Source organism: Lemur catta, chromosome 3 (genome assembly GCF_020740605.2).
Source record: "Lemur catta isolate mLemCat1 chromosome 3, mLemCat1.pri, whole genome shotgun sequence".
NCBI lineage: Eukaryota > Metazoa > Chordata > Mammalia > Primates > Lemuridae > Lemur > Lemur catta.
This window is the reverse complement of record NC_059130.1, coordinates 45,002,916-45,027,126: the sequence shown is the minus strand read 5'-3', so window position 1 is coordinate 45,027,126 and position 24,211 is coordinate 45,002,916. Positions and strand designations below refer to the sequence as shown.

Below are 24,211 nucleotides of genomic sequence, written 5' to 3'. Positions count from 1 at the left end.
TCTACCAGGGTTATTATGATCTGATCATCAGCATAATGGGAATAATTAAAACAATATTAACAACAGGTACTTACTATCAAGTGGCTAATGCAGTAACTTTCATCACCATCATCTTTATGATCATTGCCATCATTGTCATCATTATTATCATCACTATTTATTGAGGACTTATCAGGAACCATGTTTAATACACTACCCAAATGATATCATTTAATCCTCCAGCAATCTCATGGGTGGGCATAACCATTTCCATTCTATAGATAAGAAAACTGAGGCTCCAAGATGCTAAGGTCATAGAACCAGAAATGATAAAGCTAAAATTTGAACCTAAGTCTGCCCTCAAAGCTTATGACCTTAATCAGTATGTTCAAAATTCCAATATTACTTCTGGGACCACCCCCACAAACACCACTTAATGAGTGTCATCTGTGTGCCAGGTTAGCCTATGTCAGGCTAGTCCTATGTCACTATGACAATGGCTCATGGGCCAAATCCAGCCAGCTGCCTGTTCTTGTAAATAAAGTTTTATTGGGACACAGCCATGCTTATTCACTTACATAGTGTCCATGCTTATTCACTTACATAGAGTTGAGTAGCTACAACAGATATTCTACGACCTGCAAAGCCAAAAATACTTACTATCTGGCTTTTTACAGATAAGTTTACTGAACCTTGCCTTAAACCATCTTGCAATGTGTTCATTATTATTCTCATTTTAAGATGAACGTATTGGAATTGAGGGAGATTAGGTAACTTGTCACCCAACTACTAAGGACCAAGAACCTAGAAAAAAAATGGATATCTACAGGATTCCAGAACCTTTTTGGTTTCTTCTCTTGAAACTTATAGCAGCAACAATTTTTACAATTAGCAGTTTCAAGAAAGGAGTTTTCTCTAACAATACGTGGTTAACAATATGGTTTTAAATGTTTGGCATTGGTATTAAAGAGTTGTGCATTTTCCCTTGTTAGAAGGATATTAAGTTCCTCTTACCTTCTGAGAATTTACTGTACTTAATTCCTTGAGGATGGATGCTTAAGGGCTTGTCTGCCTTATTCTTAAAGTGAATTTTCATGATGTCTCCAACTTCAGCATATAAAGTGGGCCCAAGAAGTCCTGTGAAAACAAGGATTTAAACTATGTCTATATTCAGAATCACCAAAGGCAGAGCTGCTAAGCAAGAAAAACATACAGACAACATCAAAAGTGATTGCTGCTATTACTTCTGGCCTAGACATTGACCTGTTTATCTTCAATCTGGAAGGTTTTACCAGTTATTAACTCTATGTTATGTGTAGTCAGATAAAAACAGGATGGTAGAAACATTTGGCCTGAACCCAAAAGAAGTCAAGAGAATAGGAGAAATAGTTCTGACTATGTCCAGCCTGCTCTGACCCACTCTCTTTCCTTAGAGATGGTTTTCTTTGGTTAAGAAGAGAAGGACAAGTTTTCAGTGATAGAGGGGGATGTAAAGGAGTGGCCACTTTAGATCTCTCTGAGGTGGAAAAGCTGAGAGACCTAAATGAAGTGAGGGAGGAAAGCACAGAGTGCTCTGCCCCTGAGGCGAGTCAAAAGCCCTCAAGGCAGGAGTGGGCTTGATTTATCTAAGGAACAGTAAGAAAAACAGCATGGAAAGAGAGAGGAGATGAGGTGGGTGGTGAGGGTGCAGAACCTGAGGGCCCTATGGGCCACCGTGAGAGCTTAGACTTCTAAGTGAAATGGGAAATCACTGGAGCTTTGGGCAGCAGAGGTGTAGTCTGACATGTATTAAAAGTTCATCTTGTAATAAAAGAGAAGAATTCATCTTCTGCTGTGTTGAGAATAGTCTGTGTAGTGACAAGAGCAGGAGCAGCGAGATCAGGTAGATGGGAAAGAGACAGTGGTGTACGGGGCCAGCACGTGTAGCAGGAAGGTGGTGAGAGTGGTTGGATTCTGGACATTTTTGTAGGTAAAGCCAACAGGACTCGCTGATGGATTGGATGTGGCTTTTTGGAGAGAGAAGTCAGATGACGCCAAGGTTTTGGATCTAAACAACTGAGTAAATGATGTTATCAGTTACTACTGTGGGGAACACAGTAGGGACAGGAGGTTAGGGGTACAGAAATAAAGAGTGAGATTCCACTTACTACATTTCAAGTGCTGTGTTAGGTTCTGGGGCTACATGGATGAATAAGACACAGTCCCTGTCTGGAAGGAGTTCACAAGCTGGTTTGGAGTTAGATGTATGATAGCAGCTACTGCTGAGATATGGGCAAAATACTGCAGGGCAGAGAGGATGAAGGATGGATTCTGTTTGGGGAGTTAGGGAAAGGGTTGATATCTGAGTCAGTTTGAGTAATCGTACATATAAATGGACCTCTGTATCCATGGTTCTGCATCCATGAATTCAACCAACTTCAGATTAAAAATATTTGAAAACAACAACAACAACAAAATAACAATACAACAATAAAAATCAATACAAATAAAAATATAGTATAATAGCTATTTATATACCATTTACATTGGGTTAGGTATTATAAGTAATCTAGAGATGATTTAAAGTATATGGGAGAATGTGCATAGGTTATATGCAAATACTGCACCATTTTATATAAGGGAGTTGAGTATCCTGCATTTTGGTATCTGTGGGTGGTCCTAGAACCAACCCCCTGTGGATACCAAGGGATGACTGTACTAGAACTTTCCAAAGTGCAGTCCTTGTAGTCTCTGTATCAGAATCATCTGGGGTCTTACTAAAATGCAGATTCCCAAGTACCACCTCAGACTCAATGAATCTGAGTCTCTGCAGGTGAAGCTTGGAAATCTGGACTCTGACATATGCTCCCTGGTGATGCTGGTGTCCTTTGAAGCTTGAGAATAAAGCCCCATTTCAGACAGGTGACAGGGATCAACTGCTCTCACTTCCAAGCTGTTGGTAAACTCTTGTGGGATTGGCTTCTGCCCATTAAGAGTTATAGAAGCAGAAAAAGGAAGTTAAAGTAGTCAGAGTTCAACAGCATTTATTTGCAGTGGTGAAGATGTTATAATAGAGCTTTCGTTTATTTCTACCCTTAATGCATTCAAACACTGTAAATCCTTACATTAATCATCACAACAAATCTTTAAGGAAGGTTCTAAGATCCTCATTTCATAGATGAGGAAACTGAGCCTCAGAGAGTCTAAATATCTCACCTAATATCACACAACTATAATAATAAGAGGCAGGGCCAAGATTTAAACTTAAATCAGTCTGACTCTAGACACTGAGATTTAAACCACCTCTTTATACTGCACCTCCACCTTGTATTCATTCATCATTCAACAAATATTGAGTGTCCACATTTCCTAGGCATCAGAATTGATATGGTGCATAAAAAAGTAAAATATATACATTCTATACCTTCATGGAGTTTATAAAATTAGAAAAATTTTATAATTTTTATAACTTTATATGTTTTGTATTAGGAAAGACAGGTTTTTAACAGATGGTCACATAAATATTTAATTATTAACTGTGGCAAATATTATGAAAGAAAAGCATAGGGTACTCTGAAGAGTATTTGACAGAAGGATCTAGTCTAGTCTTGGAGGCAGGGAGGCAGTCAGATCTGGGAAATGCTTTCCTGAGGAATTGGTGCTTTAACTGAGTTTCAAAGGCAGAGGGGCAAAGGGATGGGCAAGGGCATTCTAGGACGCGGGATTGGCATGTGCAAGTGCCCTGAGGGGGCAGAAAATGTGGCCTTCTCAGAGAACTAGCAGATGTCATGGGGAAGGTAGAGCGTAGTAGGTAAGAGGGGGAGGCAGAAGGTGAAGCTGAAGGCATCAGCAGAGGTTCACATGCAGGGCTTTGTAAGCCTCTTAGGGTTTTGCCTTTCACTTAAGAGCATCTGGAGGCCATTAAAGAGTTTTCTTCAGGGGTGCAACATGGACTGGATTTTCTTTTTGAAGTCTCTGACTCCATTTGTGGAGGATTATCTGAGGGGAAACTAGAGTGGAAGTTGCGAAAACAGACAGGCTCCAGGAGAGAGATGCTGGTGCCTAGGATTAAGGTTATGGTGGTGGAGCTGATGAGGAAAGAACACATTAGAGATGTGTTTAGGAGGTTAAATTGTCAGGACTTGAGGATGGACTGGATATGGGGTGGAGGATGAGGGAGATCAGTTGCCATGGTTCTGCTTTGGGGAGATGAGGGCACCGTTGTCTGATATGGAAGACATTGGGGGGGGGCTTTGGTGGGTATAAAGGGCAGAATAATGCCCCCAACCCCCAGAGATACCAATGTCCTAATTCCTGGTACCTGTGAATATGCTACTTACATAGCAAAAGGGACTCTGCCTGTATGATTAGATTAAGGATCTAAGCTAAGGAGATTTTCCTGGGTTAGCCAGTGGGCCCACGTAATCACAGGGTCCTTATACGAGGGATGCAAGAGAATCTGAGTCAGGAAGAGACTGGAAGTGCCACCTGCTGGCTTTGAACATGAAGGAAGGGGCCATGAGCCCATGAATGCTTCTAGTAATTAGAAAAGGCAAGGAAACGATTCTCCCCTAGACCCTCTAAAAGGAGCACAGCTCTGGCCAACACCTTGATTTTTGACCCAGCGAAACCCATTTTGGACTTATGACCTCCAGAAGTGTAACCATAGGAGAATAAATTTGTGTTGTTTTAAGCCACTCCATTTGTGGTCATTGGTTATAGCAGCAACGGTAAACTACGATCTCTGGGGCAGAGGTCCTATCTTTCCCTGCTCCTATTTTTCCACCCACAGTTGTCAGTTGTCCTAATTCTTTCCCTGAACTCCCGGTCCTGGAGTTTATACTGATCTTGTGCCTGAAGCTTTTTGTTTGTTTTCATGTGAGCTCTGCACAGGACTGTGGAGATCACACCGTTCAAGCCTCATTTTAGTGAGGGTTAACAAAGCCTGGGAAGGGGGGAGGGATGACAAGGGCAGCTTGCCCAAGGTCATCAGTGATCCGGTAGCATTGCTGGGACCAGAATTCAGAGTTCTGGACTCCTGAGCCAAAGCTTCCTCTATACCTTCCACAGGGCAGGTTCAGAACCCTCACCTTTCTAGAATAGTCCAGAGGTCTACACCTTTTTTGGCTCCTGACATGTCTGACTCCACTGGCTGACCCTGTCTCTTCTGGCTGCTGTCCTCAGTCTTAGAAGTCCCCCTGACTACTCTCACCTGCCTAGGCCACCAATGAGCCCAACAGCATGCTGACTAACCTGTCACATTGTGTGCTGCATTTGGTTGCCATGGTTCCTTTGCTTGGTTGATTTGTTTGTTGGTATCACATGGCTGCAAATGCCAGATGCCAAGAATAAGTCTCCTAAGTTATTTAACCTAATAAGACCTCTTACTTCAATGGACAGTTTGGAGTATTTATTCAGCCTCCCATCCTGCTTCTTCAGAATTAAGGCAAAACAAAAAGATGTTTTCATAAATGCAAAGCAAATACCTTCACACACGTGGGCAAACACATAGCTAACTGTTTTTTGAGTTGTTCTTTAGCTCCTCCAACAGCCTGATGGCCTGAGACCTCTCCCACCCTCTCCTCAGTGCCCAAAGCTGGATTGGAGAAAGGAATGCTCTACCTCAGGGCCTGCGGAAAGCAGAGCAGCATGTACCCAATTCTGTGCAGTTGTGGAATTGGAAAGAACTGCAGGAGGTCAGCTAATCCAGTCCCCTGCTCTTAGGAGAATAACGCGTTACATAACATAAGGCAGTGCATTGTTGCAGCTATTTTAAAATTCCTTTGGAGACAAACATTTGGAGTGTTCCTTGAAAAGATGCAGAGACTCAAAACTAGCCATTTTAAAGCCCAAGACAGGATTCCTGAATATGTGCCCAGCCTCCCAACCAGTCCACATATCCACAAAGCTTATTGGACAGTCATCTTCAGACCCCTAGCCCTGCAGCCTCAGCCTAGTCCCCACCACAATTATAATAACTTATAACAATAGCTCATGCTGCAGCACTGAGGCCCATGACTTATTCAGGCCTCAGCTAGACTCATACCCACCAGATGGGCGGAGTAGGAACCAGGGGAAAAGTACAAATGACACAGGACTAGGCTGGGAAATGGGAGAAGTCACATAGCTATTGGTAGTGTTCAAATCCAGATCTTCTCAATCAAAATCTAAGGCTTGTCCTGCACACCAGTCTTGCCTCCTTGTATCAACTACCACAGGGATGCAAAGATGAGTCAGATACCATCTCAGGGGGTCATAAGTAAGCGACGTTGGAAGTTCAAGAAGGGGCTATATTAAAATGGACATTGAAATGCCTTGGTTCACATAAAACAAATACACCCTGAGATACACGGGGGTTGACAGAAAAGTAATGTTTAAGGTGCAAAGGACTGGAACGTAAATCAGAGGCTCTTCTTACCAACTATCAAGGTCCACTTCTAATTAATAAGGTTAAATCAGGAAGTCACTGTACAACTTAATCATCTGCAAGGACTTTCATTACAGCATTCTCCTCTTCAAAAATTATCAATGCCTCCCTAGTGCTTGAATGTCCTGGTATGACATTGGTCCTTTCTATCTCTTATGACACTCAGCACAATGTCTTATACAGCAACAGCATCAAAATTTTGTTAACCTGGCAAAAGCCACAAAAAGTACTGCTCTAAATACCTGCCCAATTCCTCTTTTCCCAGGGCTAGTGAATATATTTCTCAGCTCATTTTCCCTTTACCCACCTACATTTAATTAAAGTTCTCAAGTATCCATTGTACATGCTAAGCTTGGAGTTGGAGCTATGAAAATGAACAAACTGCAATAGTGGGCAGGAGATCTTTTAAATCCCTGCCCACTGTGATAAACTTTGAATCTGAAACCTTTGAATCCCAGCACTTCTTGCTGCTTCTGAGTCTGGTTCCATCAATTATCCTCTTTCAGATGTCTTCATCTTCTCCTTTTTTATTGGATTCTTCCCTTAAATATTTTAAGTCTCTCTTTTTTTATAAAATGCGAAAGTATTCTTAAATCCCTCATTCCCCTTCAGAGCTACCCTGTCTCTCCTCCCTTTTAAAGCCAAGTTTCAGAAAAGAGTTATCTGTAAGTTCCTTCTGCTTCAATTTCCTCACCTTCCGCTTACTCCTTAACACGCTGTCCTCTGATCTTGACCTACTATTCCATAACAAAAGACCATCTGTTGGTCCTTCTATTACTAGCTGTTGGTAGCATTTGACCCTTTGTTTCCAGGATGCCACATTCTCTAGCTTTCCCCTGGCTTCTCTGGACAGACTTGGTGGACTTTTCTTTCTGGGCCAATCCCTTGGACCTTGCTGCTCCTTCAAGCTCTGTCTGCAGCCTTCTCTTCTCATCATACTCTCCTTGGCTGAGCTCACACTCTCCTGAAGCTTCATTTACCATGTTTGTTCTGATGTCTCCCAAATATTTATAGCCAGCTTATATCTCTCTCCTGAGGCCCAAACTTCTATGCTTATCTGCTCATTGGACACCTTGAGGCAGATGTTTCACAGACACTTTAAACTCTAAATCTGAACTCATCACCTTCTCTCACAAACTTTCTCCTTTTCTTCTAATTTCTTACTCACTGAATGGCACCATATCCACTCTGCTGTTCAAACCAGAAACCTTGACATCAATCCTAATTCTTTCTCTTCCTCATTATCTGCATCCAGTTAGTCACCAAGTTTAATTGACTTTAGCTCCTAAGTATTTTTGGACTCCATCTGATTTTTTCCATCCCAGCTTCCCTGCTGCTTTCTTACCCGGATTGACACAACAGCCCCATAACCGGCTTCTCTGGCTCTGGACTTGTCTTTTTATGATCCATTCTCCACGTTTGGACAGAATGATCTTCCTAAAACACAAATCTGGGTCTGTCTTTCTCCTGCTTAAATCCCATCAGTGACTCCCTATCTTCCTCAAGATAAAGCTCAATACGGCTCCCTGATCTGGCCTGTGTCCCCATCTAGCTGCATCTCTTGTTAATTCCTTCCCCAAGGTTTGTACTCCAGCTGTGCCGATCCAGTCACAGTTCCCCAGATATACCATACTCTCTCACCCCTAAACCTTTATATAAACTGCTTCCTTGGCCTAAAATGCATTTCCCTCCCCACCCCCCACCTCCCTACTTGGCTTTCCAAGATCCTATTCTTTTTTCAGCTATCAACTTAGAAAGACTTTCCTGACCACCAGACTGGACATAGGTCTCTTGTGTCCAATTATAGAACCCTCATCATAGTTCTTCCTTAAAACTGCACTGTAATTGCTCGTCTTCCTGTAGGTCATCCCTAATAGCTGGTTGGCTCCTAGAAGTCAGAGTTCATCCCTTATTCACCTTTATATCCCCAGATCCTGGAATGTGGTAGGTTCTCAATACATAATTATTAAACAATGGAATAAAAGAATATTTAAATGCATATTTATTTAAAATTAAATGAATATATAAATAAGCATATACAAAGAATGTATAAATGAGTAAAGAAATACAGATATATAGATATCCACAGTACCATGACATATATGATCTAATAGAGGTATAATTAATAACAACACCAATAATAACAATAATATAGCTAACTTTTATTGAGTGCTTATTATGTATTAGCATTATTATATAATAATTACTTTTTACTAACTCAATTGATTCTTGCAATATCTCTAGAAGGTAGAGATTAGTTCAAGGTGCTGGGAGTGTACAGAAGAGGGAAGAGTTAATTCTGCTGGTGGGAGAGGGGAGTTATTTATTATAGCTTCAGAGAGGAAATGACCTCTGGGTGGGTTGTAGGGAAGGCCATGGTTATGGGCAGAGGTTGGAATCCTTGGGGAGAAGACCTGGTGGGAAGACTGAGAAGGAATGGTAAGAGAAGTCTAAGAAAAACAGGGGAAATGACACTAGCAAAACCAGGAAGAGAGAGAGAGAGATTCAAGAAGGGAGAGCATTAAAAGTCCTAGTGATGTCCAGTGGTAGAAGAAACTATGGGTTCTAGCGTCTCAGAGGTCATGGGTCCCCTTTTGTGAGGGTGATTCCAGTGGATTCACTCATATTAAAGCAGATTAGGGAAGTAATGTAGGAGAAGAAATGTAGAGAATGATATAGAATCCTCATACAGAAAGTTGGCAGAGAAGGAGAGAAAAGAAAAAGGCAGGCAGGGTCAAGGGGAGATATTTTTTCTTTTCCTAGATAGGAGTTAATCTGAATGTGTTTTTGTTTTATTGTTGATTTTTGACCGAAGGGAAAACCCCAGTTGAGGAAAGATAGAAGGCAAAGGGAGATCAGAAAAGGCAGGACAGACTGGGATGAATAAGAGAGGTGGAAGGACACGTCTGGGGAAGATGGCAGGTCTTCACCTGTTTGGTGGGAGGATGGGCGAATTACTGACAAAGGGACCCAACTGGAGGAAGTTCTCCTGTGATGGCCTCTACCATCCCTGTGAAATACGGCAGCATAATTAAGATGCTAGATCCTAGTCAACCAGTTTCTTCAATAAAAGAAGAGTGAGGAAAAAAGGAGAGATTTTCTTTAAAAGTCATAGCCATTGTACATACATGACACTAAATAAACAGGAGACTAGATAGGAAAGACAGATGCAGAAGAATCAGCCATACCTAGTAGTTCCTTTGAACAAACCTAGGGAGCCAGATGGAAGCAAACAAATCATTCAGTTAAGGCACACCTGTGCTCATTAAATTAGCCCACAGGCTCCACAAGGGCAGGATATGAGTCTGTCATGTCCGCTGTTACATCTCCAGCGCCTAGTTCAATGCCCAGCACAAAGCAGGTACTCAATTAATAGTTTGTTAGATGAATGAATAAAAATTCAAACATTTAAGAGTTTTTGTTTAGCTGTTTTGATCAAGGTTAAAAACAGAGACTGCCTCATGGGCATGTGACTTGTGCCATTTCACAGGGCCCCATGCTCAGAAGGGGCCCCTGCTTGGTTTAGCACATTGCAGTCATTGTTTTAAAATTCTCAATAATATGAACAAGAGGCCCTGAGTTTTCATTTTGCACTGGCCCCCACATAGTATGTAGCCAGTACTTGTTAAAAACAATACCATACATATCTATAAAATGTCACTAAGTACATATTTTAGATACATATGAATGTCAAACTATCCATGGAAATTTATCTTATTAAAAAATATATTTCAGGCCTACCTGAAATGCTAGATCGTGGTTTTTCTTTCTTAAAATATGCTTCATACTCTCTGTAGACAATTTTCTTAAAGGAAGTTGCAAAAGGATTCAAACTGGAAATAAAATCAAAAAACTAATTTGAAAGGTATATTTGACATCTACTTCTCACATTACAAAAAAGTAGTCTCTCACATCTTCGGACTTCCAGTAGAATACCAGTATTTTTATTGTATTTCAGAAACCCAATGTTTTATAAATATGATCAATAAGTAAAGCTAACAAAATAATTATTGGTCTCTTCAGGAATATTCTATTGTGCTAACCACTCTTTCATAAGTTAGGCTGCCCTATTACTTCTTCTCAGAATCAATTTCCTAAAAAGAACCCAAGATTATAGTGTGAACCCAAACTTTTGGTTTATGTTTTAATTGAGTAAAAATAAGACAAAAGCCTTTATGAATATATACGTGAGCTGTTTTTTAACTGATCAATCAAATATAGTTTTACTTTATGGGGCAACCTTGTAAACAAGTAGCGATACGGTGGACCTTACTTATTTCTAGCTGAGAGGCAAGAGTGGCTAATGGGGTAAAAGCCTTGCAATTAATAGTAGAAACAAACAAATGAAAAAACTGACTGGGAAAGATTAACTTATCGAGGGAGATACAGTTGATAAATGGGAGAACCAAGATTCAAAAAGGTAAAACTACTGCCTTCGTGGTAAGGAAACCCAGAGAGAGCGGGCAGCAGGGAGAGTGGTGGGATACTTTTCTGTTCTTTCTTCTGTGCCTCTAAGGATGGGCACATCATTCCTATCCGTGATTCACAGACGAAGGTGAAAGGGAAGAGAATTGGGGGAAAAGATCTTACAAATACCTAAATCAGTTGGCCACATTGGCTGTTCCACTTCCTAAAGCAGAGAGTGTGGCCCAGTCATAATCAGGGCATATCAGAGTGGTAGATCACCTGCACTTGCCATGACTTCTATGTAGCACAGTGGCTGGGGCCACAGGCTGTGGATTCAGCATCTGGGTTTGAATCCTGTATCTATTATTAACTGTATAACTTTGAAAAGCTTACTTAGTCCATTTATTGCTCAGTTTCTACAACTGTAAGATAGAAATCATAGTAAAATCTCCCTCACTGAATTTTTGTGAGTATTAAATAAGTTAACACGTGCAAAGCCTTTAGAGCTGGCACATTATAAATACTCAATACATCTAGTAATGTTACTTTCAAAGTTTAATAGAAGTTGGTCTTTAGCCTCCAGGTTTTCCCATCAAGCAAAAAAACCTATAGTTCTAGCAATGCCCATAAGTTAATGTGTGAGATACAAGAACTGTGTTAATATCTGTGGACAGAATTAAAGGAGGCATGAGTTATAACACTTTTAGAATGGCTAGATATTGAAGGCAGGAGACTCTTGGTCACTGGAAGCATTCAAGTAGAAACTAGACAACTACTTGGGAAGGGTATTGGTGCTAAGGGTATGGGGAAAAGTAGGAGGTTAAAACATGGAAGTTGGAAATCAATCAAATGACTTCTTAAGACTTCTTAAAACCCAAGAATCCTAGGATTCTACATGATAGTTTCCCTAATGTTAAAGTCCATTTTAATCTACTTTTTTTAGTACAATTCAAAAGTAATTTTCCTTTCCTGCTCCAGATCTTTAAACAAAGAAATATAGATGTTAAATAAAATCTTTACTATGAAAAACCAGTCTTTCATGTGGAGTAATTTCAATAGTTATGTTTCCCAATATGTTTTACTGTGTATATTGTGTATTCATACTGAGGTATGTCTATTTGACCTAAATAATTCCTACTGGAAAATAATCTATCTGAATAGAAAATTAAAGATGATATGAATTCAAACAATATGAATGCCAAATTTTCTATTTATGATGACTATTTGAAGAATTTTTTCATAAAAACAAAATCATATAAAACTAGAACCCTAGAGGTAATATATACATATATATATATTTTTTAAATCTGTTAATATATACATGTGAATGATTGAACAAGTTTCCTTAAGGAAATTTTTGAAAGTGTTTACCCTTGCAAGAATAATAGATATATTTTACCTTTAAAAGGCATTGTCCTGCTAATATTAAATGAAATAAGTGGACAGATCTCTGCTTTGAGCTAAAATACACTTTGGGAAAGTATGGAGTTGTCTATGTTGATATTCCCCTAGTGAGTATCATTGAGCTCTAGGGGCAGAATAAGTTAGAACAAGTTCTTAAGTTTAAGTAGCCAGATACACAGATTAGATTTTTCATCTGACAGTACTACAGAGAAATGATATAATTTGAAGTTCAACAATTTTGAAAGCTTCCCTGGGCTATCTTGCTATGGTTTTGACTCAATAACTAATATTGGAGGAGTGACTCTTCCTAGAATCTTGGAAACTCAGCCACAGAATGAGGGGACATGTTGACCAGTCATGGCTCCCTGTGGACTCACCATGTGAATCAGACCTTTGCCCTTTGTGGTTCTGCCTCCAGCATTCTGCATGTCATTGTCAGTGTCAACCACAGAAGAGAGAACAAATTCCCAAGCATAAAGACAGCATGCTACAGGAAAGTCAGCAACCACGTTCACGTTCTATCCACGAACAGGCAAGATTAATGTTGGAAAGACTGATATTTTCTTTGAGGTTTTAGTTTATGACAGTTCCCTAAGAATGTGGGAGTGACCTAGATTATCACCTTGAAATACAATATTTAAAATGATTATTTTTTAAAAGGAGGTACTTCTTCTTATTATAAAATCAACATGGTATGTAATGTCCTCCAAAATAACCCAGTTATAATGAAATTTTTAAAAAGGTTAATGCCGTTCACTGAAAGGTCTCAAAATATTACACTATTTCTTGGCAGATCACTTGTTTTTGTAATTATAAAAGAGGAACATGTCTTTCACAATCACTTAAACTGTGGTGTTAAGTAAAAAAAAAAAAATGAGTCACACAAGGAGGTTCACCACTGAAAATATAAAAATTTAATTAACTGGAAAGATAGACTCCATGATTTGGTTAATTTCTGGCATGTATTATTTTTAAACTTTCAATTAGAAAAAAATAGTTTGCAACTCAAAAATAGAGTTTTGTATGACTTAGACCTGATCTTAGTTACATATGCCTTTTAATAGAATTTACCACAATAGCCAGTGTAAACCATATATATCCCAGGAAGTGATGAAGAGTGATAAAAAATGAAGAGTCACATTCAATAGCATAAATAAGTCAAATATGAAGCAGAAAAAAAGGTGAAAGTACAAAAGTGTTATACTTCCATGGACTGATGATATTTTGAAAGTCATTTGTAAGAAAGCAACAAAATTATATGGCAATAGTTATTCAGTTATTTGCTTCTAATAAAACACAAGGTGTATGTCTTTAATTGTAGAAGATAAAACTACGTGGACAATGAATAAATAATATGTAACTAGAAGGTCCATAAAAATACTAGACTACTAAAAATCTGAATGAGGAGTTCGCAGGAAGGGCTAACAAGGGAGTTAAGCGCCTGGTACTTTTGAATCAGTCAATATAGTAAACCAACAATCAAGCGTACTAACAAAACTGTATTGAAAACTGTATTGAAAACAGTATTGAAACTGTATTGAAGAAGAAAGTGCCTAACCAATCAAACTGAATGTTTTCTATACCCTCAAGATGATAAACTATATTATTGGAGGCAAAATTAGCATCCACCAAGTTTATATCATTCATTATACTCTATTAGTTGTATTTGATTAACTGAAATGAAAAGAATAAATGCACAGAAATGCCAAGAGAATGTTCTCTAAGGGAAATAGCTCATCCTCCTTAGGGAAGCCCACCCGGATGCCACACCCGAGTTACCTTAGGTTTGTGGGCTCAGGGCGGTAGCTCCAACTGATGTGCTCAGCGGCCACGTAGAACTGCCTTAGCTGCGCTGCCTCGGCCCCTGGGCTCCCCCAGCCTGCCCGGCTGGTGCCCAGGACCACCAGGACCCAGAGGGGTGGGCAGCCTGGGAACATGGTTCTTTTCCTGCTCCTGTGGCTGCCACGGCCCCGGCCCTGGGCAGGGCTCGCGCAGCCGCTGCCGTCTGCGCTGGGGGACCCGCTGCAGTGAGCTCCCGGGGCTGTGGGTGGCAGCGTCCTCCCGCCCGGCAGCTCCTCCAGACTCCGCAGCCGCAGCTGCCGCGGCTCTCGCTCCCTGCCTCCCTCCCTCCCTCCCTGCTTTCCGGGCAGGGGCTTGGCGAGGTCACTGTTCCCGGTGAGATATCAGGGAGAGTAACTGGATTAGTGACTGTTTTGCTACAGGTGAAGAAAGGGCAGAGATCAGAGGCTTAACAGGTGGGACAATGCCCAGATGAGCCGCCAGACAAACCTGTATTCTTCCATTTGCACCGGCTAACACCCCTGGAGCAGTAGCCCCTGGAGCAGTAGCCCCTAACTGTCCACCGTAAAGTCCGCCTGGGTCAAAGAGCACGCTTGCCAAACTCTCTGCGACTCCCCGTGCAATGGAACCTCATGCCCTTAGCCAGATGGCTCTCCTGATCTGAGGAGGAGGGAATTGTGCCCTGCTACTGCGCACACAAACACTATTTGCAGGTGGTGAAGAAGGAAGGGACTAGCACATGAACAGGCCCACTGCTCTGAGGCGCTTTCCTGGCTTTTACCAAGGCACACCTGTCTTGGCAAGAGCCTGTCGCCAGCTATACAGCAGCATAGCACAGGGCTTAAAAGAGCTTGACTGAGAAAAGCAGTCATACGATTTCAATTCCACTTACTAGCTGTTGTCTTGGGCAAGTTAATCTACCTCTGGAGTCAGTTTTGACATCTGCAAAATAGGCATGGTAATAGTGTTTCCTGATAGGATTGTTGTGAGGATAATAGGATACTGTAACTCTATAATTCCCAGCACTTAGAAAGTACCCAGCACATGAATATCACTATGATTATATTTTCCTGCCTTCAGGGCCCCTTACGTTTCTTGGAGGATCTGGCTGGTTTTACACTGTCTTAAATCTTACTCTGCTGTTGATAGGGGATCTGAGAATTATATTGTCTAAAGCATCATTGTGACTTGTCCCAGGTTCCCTGGGTCTGCATGCCTCCTAGCTTCTGCCTGGTGCTCTATGCACTCGATACATTTTATAGATTGTAATCTGGCACCTCACATGAGGTCTCCATTAACACTACCAGGCTCATCAACAGCCTCTCCCCACACCCTACCTCCAATATTCTGTCTTTGCTCCTTTGCTGATATGATTCTACCAATTTAGAATGCTCATTCTCTTCCTCTTTGGTTGGCCGTTCTTTTACATTCCAGAGTTTTACCTATCTCCGTGATTCTGGGCTCCAATGGACATTTCTATTTTATGAACTCTTAACAATGCTATTCAAATTATATATATTCATGTTGATCACTGTTTATTATTCTATGTGGGTGTTTATTATCTCCCTAACTAGAACATAAGCTATTCCAGAGCAGGACAACGCCTTATACTTCGGTATTTACAGTATCAGTGGTTCCCACAGTTAGTAGGCGGTCAGAATTCCCTGGGGAGCTTTCACAAAATTCAGATTCTGATTCAGGAGACAAGGTTGGGAACCGCTGTCCTATAATACCTAGCCTAGTGAGTGACATGGCATAAGCATCAGAGATGCCATTGGCAGTGTATCAGAGAAACTTTTGAAAAACAGTGTTCCTAAATCCCAAGGCTACTACCAAAATTCTTGCAAAATTATTGTAACCTTTAGTTAGACTGCCTTACCGTTTTTATTTGCATGTTCGTGTGTCTAGTCTATATGGCATATTCATTGCATTACATTTCACAGGGACAAGATAACTATAGTTTGGTGCTCTCTAATTTTTGGCACCAGTTTCTGGTAAGTACTATGTAACTTTCAATGACCTATTTTTTAAATACGAGATTTAAAAAACATGTAAAACATATCTGTTCTTCTCTGTAGAATATGAAAGTGATGAAGACTTTTTTTGCTTCTCTGGGTTTTCTCTTGGGGTAGGGGTTGTGCAATATGTATTTGCAGACTGATTGAAGGGTCCAGCTGTAATTGGAACAACTGGAATTGTGTATTTAGTTGATGCTAAATGACATGATGGATACAGACCTTATTAAATAAAACATCAAACAGAGGAACATGGCATTTGGGGAGAATCCTTTTAATTATACATTTGAATATTGGTCTTTGTGTCCATTGAGGGGGAGTGACGGGTGACAGGAAGGTCTACGGTGACATGTGGCCCCCTGTCTTGATTCTTGGTCTTCTGAAACCCCTGGTGCCATTCAGAGGCCTCTCTGGAAGCCTCAAAAACAGCAACCACTGGAACCCCCAGAAGATTCTATAGGAATTCCCTCAAGTTAGAAATGTCACCTGCCTTCCAACAGAGTAGAGAAAGCTTTCCTTCAACACAAAAATAAAGAGGTATTTTTATTTCTCCACGGTCTGGTCTTCTTGTGAGTCAGTTGCTCCAGTCTCTTTGGGAACTGGCATTTCAGGTGACAGCTACGTCAAAACCCACAGACCACTGTGGAAACATCTGCTCCTGGTCCTGTGGCTTGCGTTGGAGGAAGAGGAGAGGTGGAGCAGGAAGGGGTGGTGGGTGGAGAGTTTGGGATTGTGGTACAATCCTTCTGTTCTGGTCCAGAGCTAATCTAAGGAAATTCCATGTCCTTTATTCACAAGTATTTATTGAAAACTGTAGCAAATACACTACAGATAAGTCAAGTCTAGCAGGAAGCTCAATGTTCACAAACAAGATTCTGTGGAGGCTGTTGAATGAGGTGACCAGGAGAAGGTGAGGTCTCTGAAAATGAGACAAGGGTAATTTCAATAATTATCTTTTCCTTAAAGAAATCGGAGAAAGAAATTTCTCATCATATCTATCCACTAAGGTTCAATATAATCTTCTCTTTCTAGATTCCAGATATTCTACCATCCAGGCTACTTTTTGTAGGTAACTCAACTACTCACTGAGTTTTTTGGGAGAGGGATAGTACCAGATTATTTTTGTTTCCCCAGCAGGTAGCATAGGGGATTGACTCCATAAAGGTTTGTAAAATTTTTCTAGTAGTCCTGACTTCTTCTCAGGCAAGGCCATAGTGTCAATACCACCAGGCAGCCAATAATGGGAGTGTCACACATTCTGAGACAAGCTATGCCTTGTTAGAACACTTCTGTACTGGAGGAAATGGGAATCCTTATATGAACTCTCTGTTTATTGTCCCTTAATTCTATTGTCACTTCTCTATTGTCATACCTGTCCTTTGTTAACACAATTTCCTTCATGGCCTGAAAATTTAATACATGCTTAAAATTTAATACATTATTCTATAAAGAAAAGTCATGCTCTGTATTCTTCGTTTTTCCTCTACTGATCTATTTTCTTCAAAATATCATCGTAGGTTAACTTACCCTAAGGACTTGGGTCAAATGCAGCATTTGTAAAAACTCCGTATGTTCCCAGGTGGCTAAAGAATAGAAATACAAAGATGACCTGCCATATAGCGGTTAGTCCTCAACAACACAGTCTCGCACATAGTATCTCCAGAAACTGTGGATTCCCACCCCACCACTTGAATTCTGCTTTAAAAACGAAAGAAAAATAAATACCAAAAGAAATATTTGAGATCCCACTTAACAGCTCTGGGTAATTTGTATTGTATTTTATACCCACGCTAAGTTATTGTTGTTGCTTTGTGTACTGAATACTTGCTCTGGCCTCTAAGGGGCTGTAGCTTCTTCTTGGTGAGAAGAAATAGTTCCAAAATTCTCAGCCTTGATATTTGATAAGCTAGCAGTTTTCAAAGGGGACAGCCTGCCCCCTAGAGGCATTTTTTAAAGATTTTTGTAATGATCAAGAGTTCTGATATTTAGTGGGCAGGCATCCCAGGTGCTGGATGTCCAAATAGGAGTAGGACACAAAAGAATTGTCCCACACCCCACATATTTTGGAATATCTGCTCAATATTCATATATTCATATAGGTTAAAAATCTCTGAGCCTGGAAGTCAACTGCTTTATGTATAAAGTGGTTTTTGCATCTTTTAAAATGCAATTACCATATGAATTGAGGGAAGTTTATAATAGGTTTTACAATTCTTTATCAGAGTCATTCATCATTTTGAAAAATCAGGTTGGTGTTGGCAACACTTCTGATGCTCTCTGAGTCTCTCATACAGTGTTGTCCTGGTCTGCTGCGTGGCTATCGCCTGCACAGCGATTCTACTGGAAGGTGAAAGCTTCTCGTGACCTCACAGCATCTGCTAGTGTAGCACCTAAGCTTCAGCATTTTGTCTTTATTATAAATCACTTTGCCTTTTATTTCTACTTTATATTATAATTAGGGCATTTGTTGATTTTAAAAACATTATGTATAGTTAGGATATATTATGTGTATGTTTTACTTCAGAATAGAAAAGAGGATGTTGCAAAAGACTTATAAAAAGGAGGCAGGCATTGTGCATGATCATTCGGACATGGAGTGAATTAGAAAGTCAAACAAAATTTATTCATTGATAAAACATTTTCATCTTACCTGTGAGGGTTCAAGGGGCATTTCCCATCTTCTGAAAAAAGTGAGAAAATATAAATGATTAATTTCAAAGAAAAAAACAAGATGAAGGAGAGGGTCATTAATGACAGAAATTATTGGTAAAAGTCGGTAGACTAAATTTAAGATAGGCTCATTATGAGAAGTGTATTGGGAACAATCTCTCCCTGAAAGGTAGGACCTGTTCTAGACTAAATTAAACATTTGATAATATTTATCTCTAGAGTTGTCTTATTTTCTTCCTCCTTCATTTCAGTTAAAAAAAAAACCCCGGTCCCCACCTCAGCCTCTTGGATATTTTGTATCTATGTCTGTATCTATATGTCTGTCTATATATCGGATTGTTTTGTTGTTGTTCAGAATCTTGCAATAGATTCCTTTGGTACTTGGGGGCCCTCTGTTGCTGTGTCATGCTCCCTGAGTCCTCAGCCAGCAGGCTAACGGCACAAACAACTCCATACCAACACAACAGTGGATGTTTTTCCTCTGAGGTAACATATGTGATCAGGCACCGCCTGTCTTAATCCAAACAACAGACTCTGATAATTGAATCTGCCGACATGGCTGTAGCATTTTCATCTTATTTGGCCATATAATACTGGGAAATCTGAAATAAAATTGGGATAAGCCCAGGAAAAATGCCCTCTCGTGGAGAAATGAATTTATTTATTATTTAAGATATTGGAGGACAGGTGTCTGCTGGTCCTTTTCTATTGTTCAGAGGGTTTCCTGGAAATATGTGAAAACCAAAGAAAGGGCCGGGCACGGTGGCTCACGCCTGTAATCCTAGCACTCTAGGAGGCCAAGGCGGGCGGATCGAGACCAGCCTGAGCAAGAGCAAGACCCTGTCTCTACTAAAAATAGAAAGAAATTATCTGGACAACTAAAAATATATAGAGAGAAAATTAGCTGGGCATGGTGGCGCATGCCTGTAGTCCCACCTGCTCGGGAGGCTGAGGCAGGAGGATCGCCTGAGCCCAGGAGTCTGAGGTTGCTGTGAGCTAGGCTGACGCCAGGGCACTCTAGCCCCAGCAACAGATCGAGACTCTGTCTCAAAAAAAAAAAAAAAAAAAAAAAAACCGAAGAAAGAACTTGAGGGGGAAAGCAGGAATAGTGTGATTCCTACTCAATTATGGAGGTTAGGGTCTAGGTTTTAGGAGCTCTTGCCTCTATCTTCTGGGTTTGGTTAAGCAAGCACACGTTTTGCCTGGAGGGATAAGTTCTGGCTCTTCGTATATCTCTTTGGCCTTTTTAAGCAGAATATCGTCTTGAAGCAGTCTATTGTCTTAGTTACCATTCACAGGAAAGTATGTGAAGGAGCTTTGGGAAGATGGCCTCAGTGCAGTGGTAGCTTTGTGCATGGAGAGAGAAAGAGTAGGGAACAGGTGGTTCTGCCCCTCAATTCAATGAGCACCCTGTCAAATATTTTAACATAGCCACTTTCAGTTACCTGCATTTGAGCATGAATGGCCCCTCTGATGTCCCCAGTTGCTTTTTGTGAGGAGTGAATGGAGAGCCCCTGAACTTATGAGCAAAGCTTTATGAATTTATGGCTAAGTCTCTGGAGCAGATTGAAAAAGATATTTTAAATATTAAGAGACAAGCTGTTCCTTCTTTTATTCCTAGGCCAAAGTTCTTTTTCTGATGAACAGTCTAATGAACAGTTTCCCTTATAGAGAGTCTTCATCCATGGTCACTTTCTTGTTTAAATACTGCATCAATTCAAGTTTTCAGGAGAAAATGCAGATCTCTTAGCTGATCGCACCTGGTCACCAATACAGTGGCAGCTCCTTACGCCCCCAGGTTCATCTCCTGCCTCCTCCACAAACCGCTTTTGAACCAGATGCACGCAACTGCTAAACACACCATATGCCCAGCGGTCTCAACCTTTCATGTCTTTCCACATGCCATTTTTTTCTGTTGGAACTCTATTTCCACTTTTTCTCCTGGGATAAATCCCTCTCATTCTTCAAAGCTAAGTTTGAAAAAGACTTTCTGACCTTTCAGTCTGGTTTAGGCACCCTTATTCTATGTTCCAATAATATCCAGGTTGTATTTGTGTCTTAACACACTTACGACACTTCAGTCTTAGCATTGATTTAACTTGTTTATCTCCCCTACCATATTATACCTTCCTTAATATTGGGGACCACCATGATGGTCCCACTGCCAAATAGAGTTGATCCCCAAATGGCCATTGCTTGAAGGAATGAGGAAGGGGAAGAAGCAGAACACTTTTCCAATTAGTTTAGTGATAACTTCAGGTACTTAGACCAGAGGCCCCCAAATGCCAAACTGCAAACTGGCCTCATCAGAATTTTAGGAGAGGGTTTTTTAAAAAGTCCGATTTCCAGGCCACCCCCAAGTCTCCCTGTAGGAGGATATATTTTTTTGTAAAGTTTCCCAAGTGATTCTGATGGGCAGTCAGTTCTCAGAATCACTTATCTTGACCTTGTTTTCTTTAAACGCAAATGTTTTCCCACATGAACTACTGAGGCTGTGGTTTCACTGCCCCACCCCAAATCACATGAAAAAAGAAAGCAAGGAGCAGACTCTTTCCTATTTACCTTTTTGTCTGAAACGCTTTCTTAACAGAGCCAGGAGTGTCCCACCCATTACCAGACCTGTTGCAGAAGCCACCGCGCCACCGAAGTAAGTCAGGGCTTCCTGGATAGTCAATGGCCCTGCTGCAAAACAAACACACACGTAAGACATGAGAAATGTGTTATGCAAAAGAAGAATCTTTCCCTCCCAGAAAAGTACCAAGAACTCTGAGGTGTGAGATTAAGTAGAATTATCAAAGGTCCTGGCAATGTTGAAAAGCCAGTGTGAAAAGTCTGGACGTCACAAATCCACTGCAACAGAATGGGAAGCAGGGCCTGCTTTTATTCCTAAAGCTTAAATACCGACTGCCATCTCCAAAGAAATCAGCGTAAGGACCCAGTAAAAGGAATTAAACTGTAGACACAAGAAGCTTACATATAGAAGTTTGGGCACATAAAATAAGCATGGGCAATGATTTTTGGCAATCAAAAATTCAGTTATTCCACAAAAAGTAGTCATAACAAGCTGATAGGGAAAAAAAAGAAGAAAACACGAGATGGATAAAATACACATCACAAACAGATGGAGCTTAATTAAGGAAGATCTGTGGGGTTTTTAGAGGGAGGTGGTAAACAAAGGTTTTCTGAAATAATAAATTAGAAATCTGTGTAAAATAAATCCTAGTTTATAACCCTTATAATCAAGATATGTTAAACAGAGATTAGAGGAACAAATCTGAGCACCGAAAAGGAGTGGTGATTAGCCACACAGAGTCACTGAATTTAATTCCCATCATTCTGTGTTAGGCAAGAAAATTCTGCCTGATTCATTATGAAACATTTATTAGGTGCAGGGGAAACCCAGTGATAGAAAGCAAGACCACTGTGAGAAATACAGAGAAGAAACACAGATTTTGTTATTTTCCTTATCGAAATGACACCCTAAACCATATGAAAAGTGCACCATGGCAGGCTGGCGTGCTGGTTGACCAGTGGCCGTCCTCTCGGCATGCTGTCCTCGCTGAGCCGTTAAGCGACTGACCCTCCGGGCAATGGAAGGTGCAGGTTGATCCATAGCTGAAATCACCCCAGAGGTTGGAGCAGTTCATCATTATTGGCTTATTAACATGCAGTTCTGAGCATTTGACAGCTGCAAATGCAGGAGAAACGAACATTTAGAATGAAAGTAAAAAAAAATTATGGTTTCATTTGTAACCTGACTAGCATTTCCAGTAGATGAAGCAGAATCTAAAAGGTCAGAAAGGATATGAGCCACTTCCAGTGCTCACACCAACTCTTCCAATATCACATGTACTAAAATATCCACTCCAAGAATCATAGCCAGAGAACTAGGATGGACACGTAGTAGCATCCACTAAACACCTGCTAATGGATTGAACAATCTTGCCTCCCAAAACACTCTTTACAAAATTTTTCTTCTCAAAAATACTATTGTTATAAATGTTATTATTACTACGTTTGTGATCAACTGGCGTTCCAGCATGTGTTTATTAAAATACTTATAAGTGTTCAGCATATCTGGACACTAGAAGTTTGAAAGAAGTGGAGACTATCATACTCTTTAAAATATTAAAGTAAGTACTCTTTAAAGTATTTTTCAGGGAACCTCAAGTCATTCCTATAATTTATGGATAAAAAAAGAAAGCTCAGGAAATCGATTAATTAAATTGATTAGTTCAAATAAATGTTATGGATTGATAGTGACATTTGCAAAGCACTGTGCTATGCTTTGTGGGGGGTACAAAGAAAAAAAGAGCCATAAGGCTCAATGCTTCATGTATACAGTGATAGCTCTTTAGGGGCTTAATGTGGCTTAACTTTTTCATTAGGTTCCAATTATTATGAAAATATGGAATTTTTATACTGTCTCATAATTATTAGAATTACAATTGGTATTTATAAATTCATATAGCTGGTTTCATGTTTAGCATAATTATTGTTCTAAAACATTTTGGACATCTGCAAATGTTTCCTCCTTTAGGTCTTTGAGTACTAGAGCATTAGCTTGTGACATGAGGAAGGGCAGAGGTGATGGGCCCGCTGCACATTACTTCTGGTTGGGATTGGTGTGGATTTCACGGAGGAGCTGACACTTGCAGTGGTTGTTGTGGGTGGGAGGGATTTCAACAGGCAGGTGCAACCGCTAGCTTGAGTACCTGCAGGAAACCAGCATCAGAACTGCCTGCTCCTTTTCACATTACCTCTGCATGCTGGAGTTACTGCTGTCCATTGTCCTGAAGGTCTGCATCTGAGAGTGCTATCTCCCACGAGCGTGAAGCCAGCTTTGCATCCAAAATAACAGGTGGTATTCAAACCGAAGGTTCCCAGATGATGGCTACAGGACATGGTTCCCTGCCCAGGAGCGATGAGGGCTGGGCATTGAACCTCCAGAGCAGGAACCGATGCTCCACCTGTTGTGAGAAAATGTTTCAATTTAGAGAGCTCCCAATTAAAAGGAGCACAACAGAGTTAAGGTTGACATGGAATAACTGCCTTTCGCTCCTTTTATAACAAGGGAGGCTCTGTGATATCTATAATATTTAAGGAAGTTAAGAAAAACTATTAATCTCAGGTATAAAAAACAGATGAGGAAAATTATTTGAAATGTCCTTGAAGAGATGATTCTCCTGGCCAGAAGAAGAAACTGGGGGTCAATGTTACTGATACTAAAAAAAAAAAGAAGCATCAGCATCATCATCATCAGCAGCAGCAGAAGAGCTCGGGCAGAAATATAAGAAATTCAGCAGAAAGCCAAATATATATGGGCCAGTTGCCTGCCCACCCCTGCTTTATTGGGAGGCGGTATTGTTCTCTGGCCAAAGGTCAATATGAAAGGTGAAATGTGAAAGATGCCACTGGCTTTGTCACTAACTGCTGTGTCGTAGGAAGATGATGATTTATTGTTCTGCATCTCAATTTCTTGGTTTGAAAAGTTGGACCAGTGACTCCACCCTTGTACTCTGTCTTGGGA

The 24,211-nt window shown here is 40.5% G+C and overlaps 2 protein-coding genes across 6 annotated transcripts in view; both read right to left on the bottom strand.

The window, feature by feature from the left end:
• The window catches only part of F5 (coagulation factor V), a 65,600-nt gene extending 51,335 nt beyond the window's left edge, over positions 1-14,265 (bottom strand). The window contains exons 1-3 of one of the 3 annotated variants that reach the window (XM_045547413.1): positions 13,976-14,265; positions 10,127-10,218; positions 994-1,116 (exon numbers count right to left, since the gene is read on the bottom strand). In XM_045547413.1, the coding sequence (XP_045403369.1) occupies positions 994-1,116; positions 10,127-10,218; positions 13,976-14,133 (373 nt within the window). In that variant the 5' untranslated portion in view covers positions 14,134-14,265. The remainder of the gene's footprint in view (positions 1-993; positions 1,117-10,126; positions 10,219-13,975) is intronic. The other 2 variants (XM_045547416.1, XM_045547414.1) reach the window with 2 other exon arrangements.
• Positions 14,266-16,269: 2,004 nt separating this feature from the next.
• Positions 16,270-24,211, bottom strand: part of LOC123635330 (selectin P) — a 37,704-nt gene continuing 29,762 nt past the window's right edge. For 2 of the 3 annotated variants that reach the window (XM_045547410.1, XM_045547412.1), the window contains exons 11-16: positions 23,442-23,651; positions 22,184-22,369; positions 21,244-21,363; positions 18,662-18,692; positions 17,539-17,594; positions 16,270-16,930 (exon numbers count right to left, since the gene is read on the bottom strand). In XM_045547410.1, coding sequence (XP_045403366.1) covers positions 17,540-17,594; positions 18,662-18,692; positions 21,244-21,363; positions 22,184-22,369; positions 23,442-23,651 — 602 coding nt within the window. In that variant the 3' untranslated portion in view covers positions 16,270-16,930; position 17,539. The remainder of the gene's footprint in view (positions 16,931-17,538; positions 17,595-18,661; positions 18,693-21,243; positions 21,364-22,183; positions 22,370-23,441; positions 23,652-24,211) is intronic. The other variant, XM_045547411.1, reaches the window with a different exon arrangement.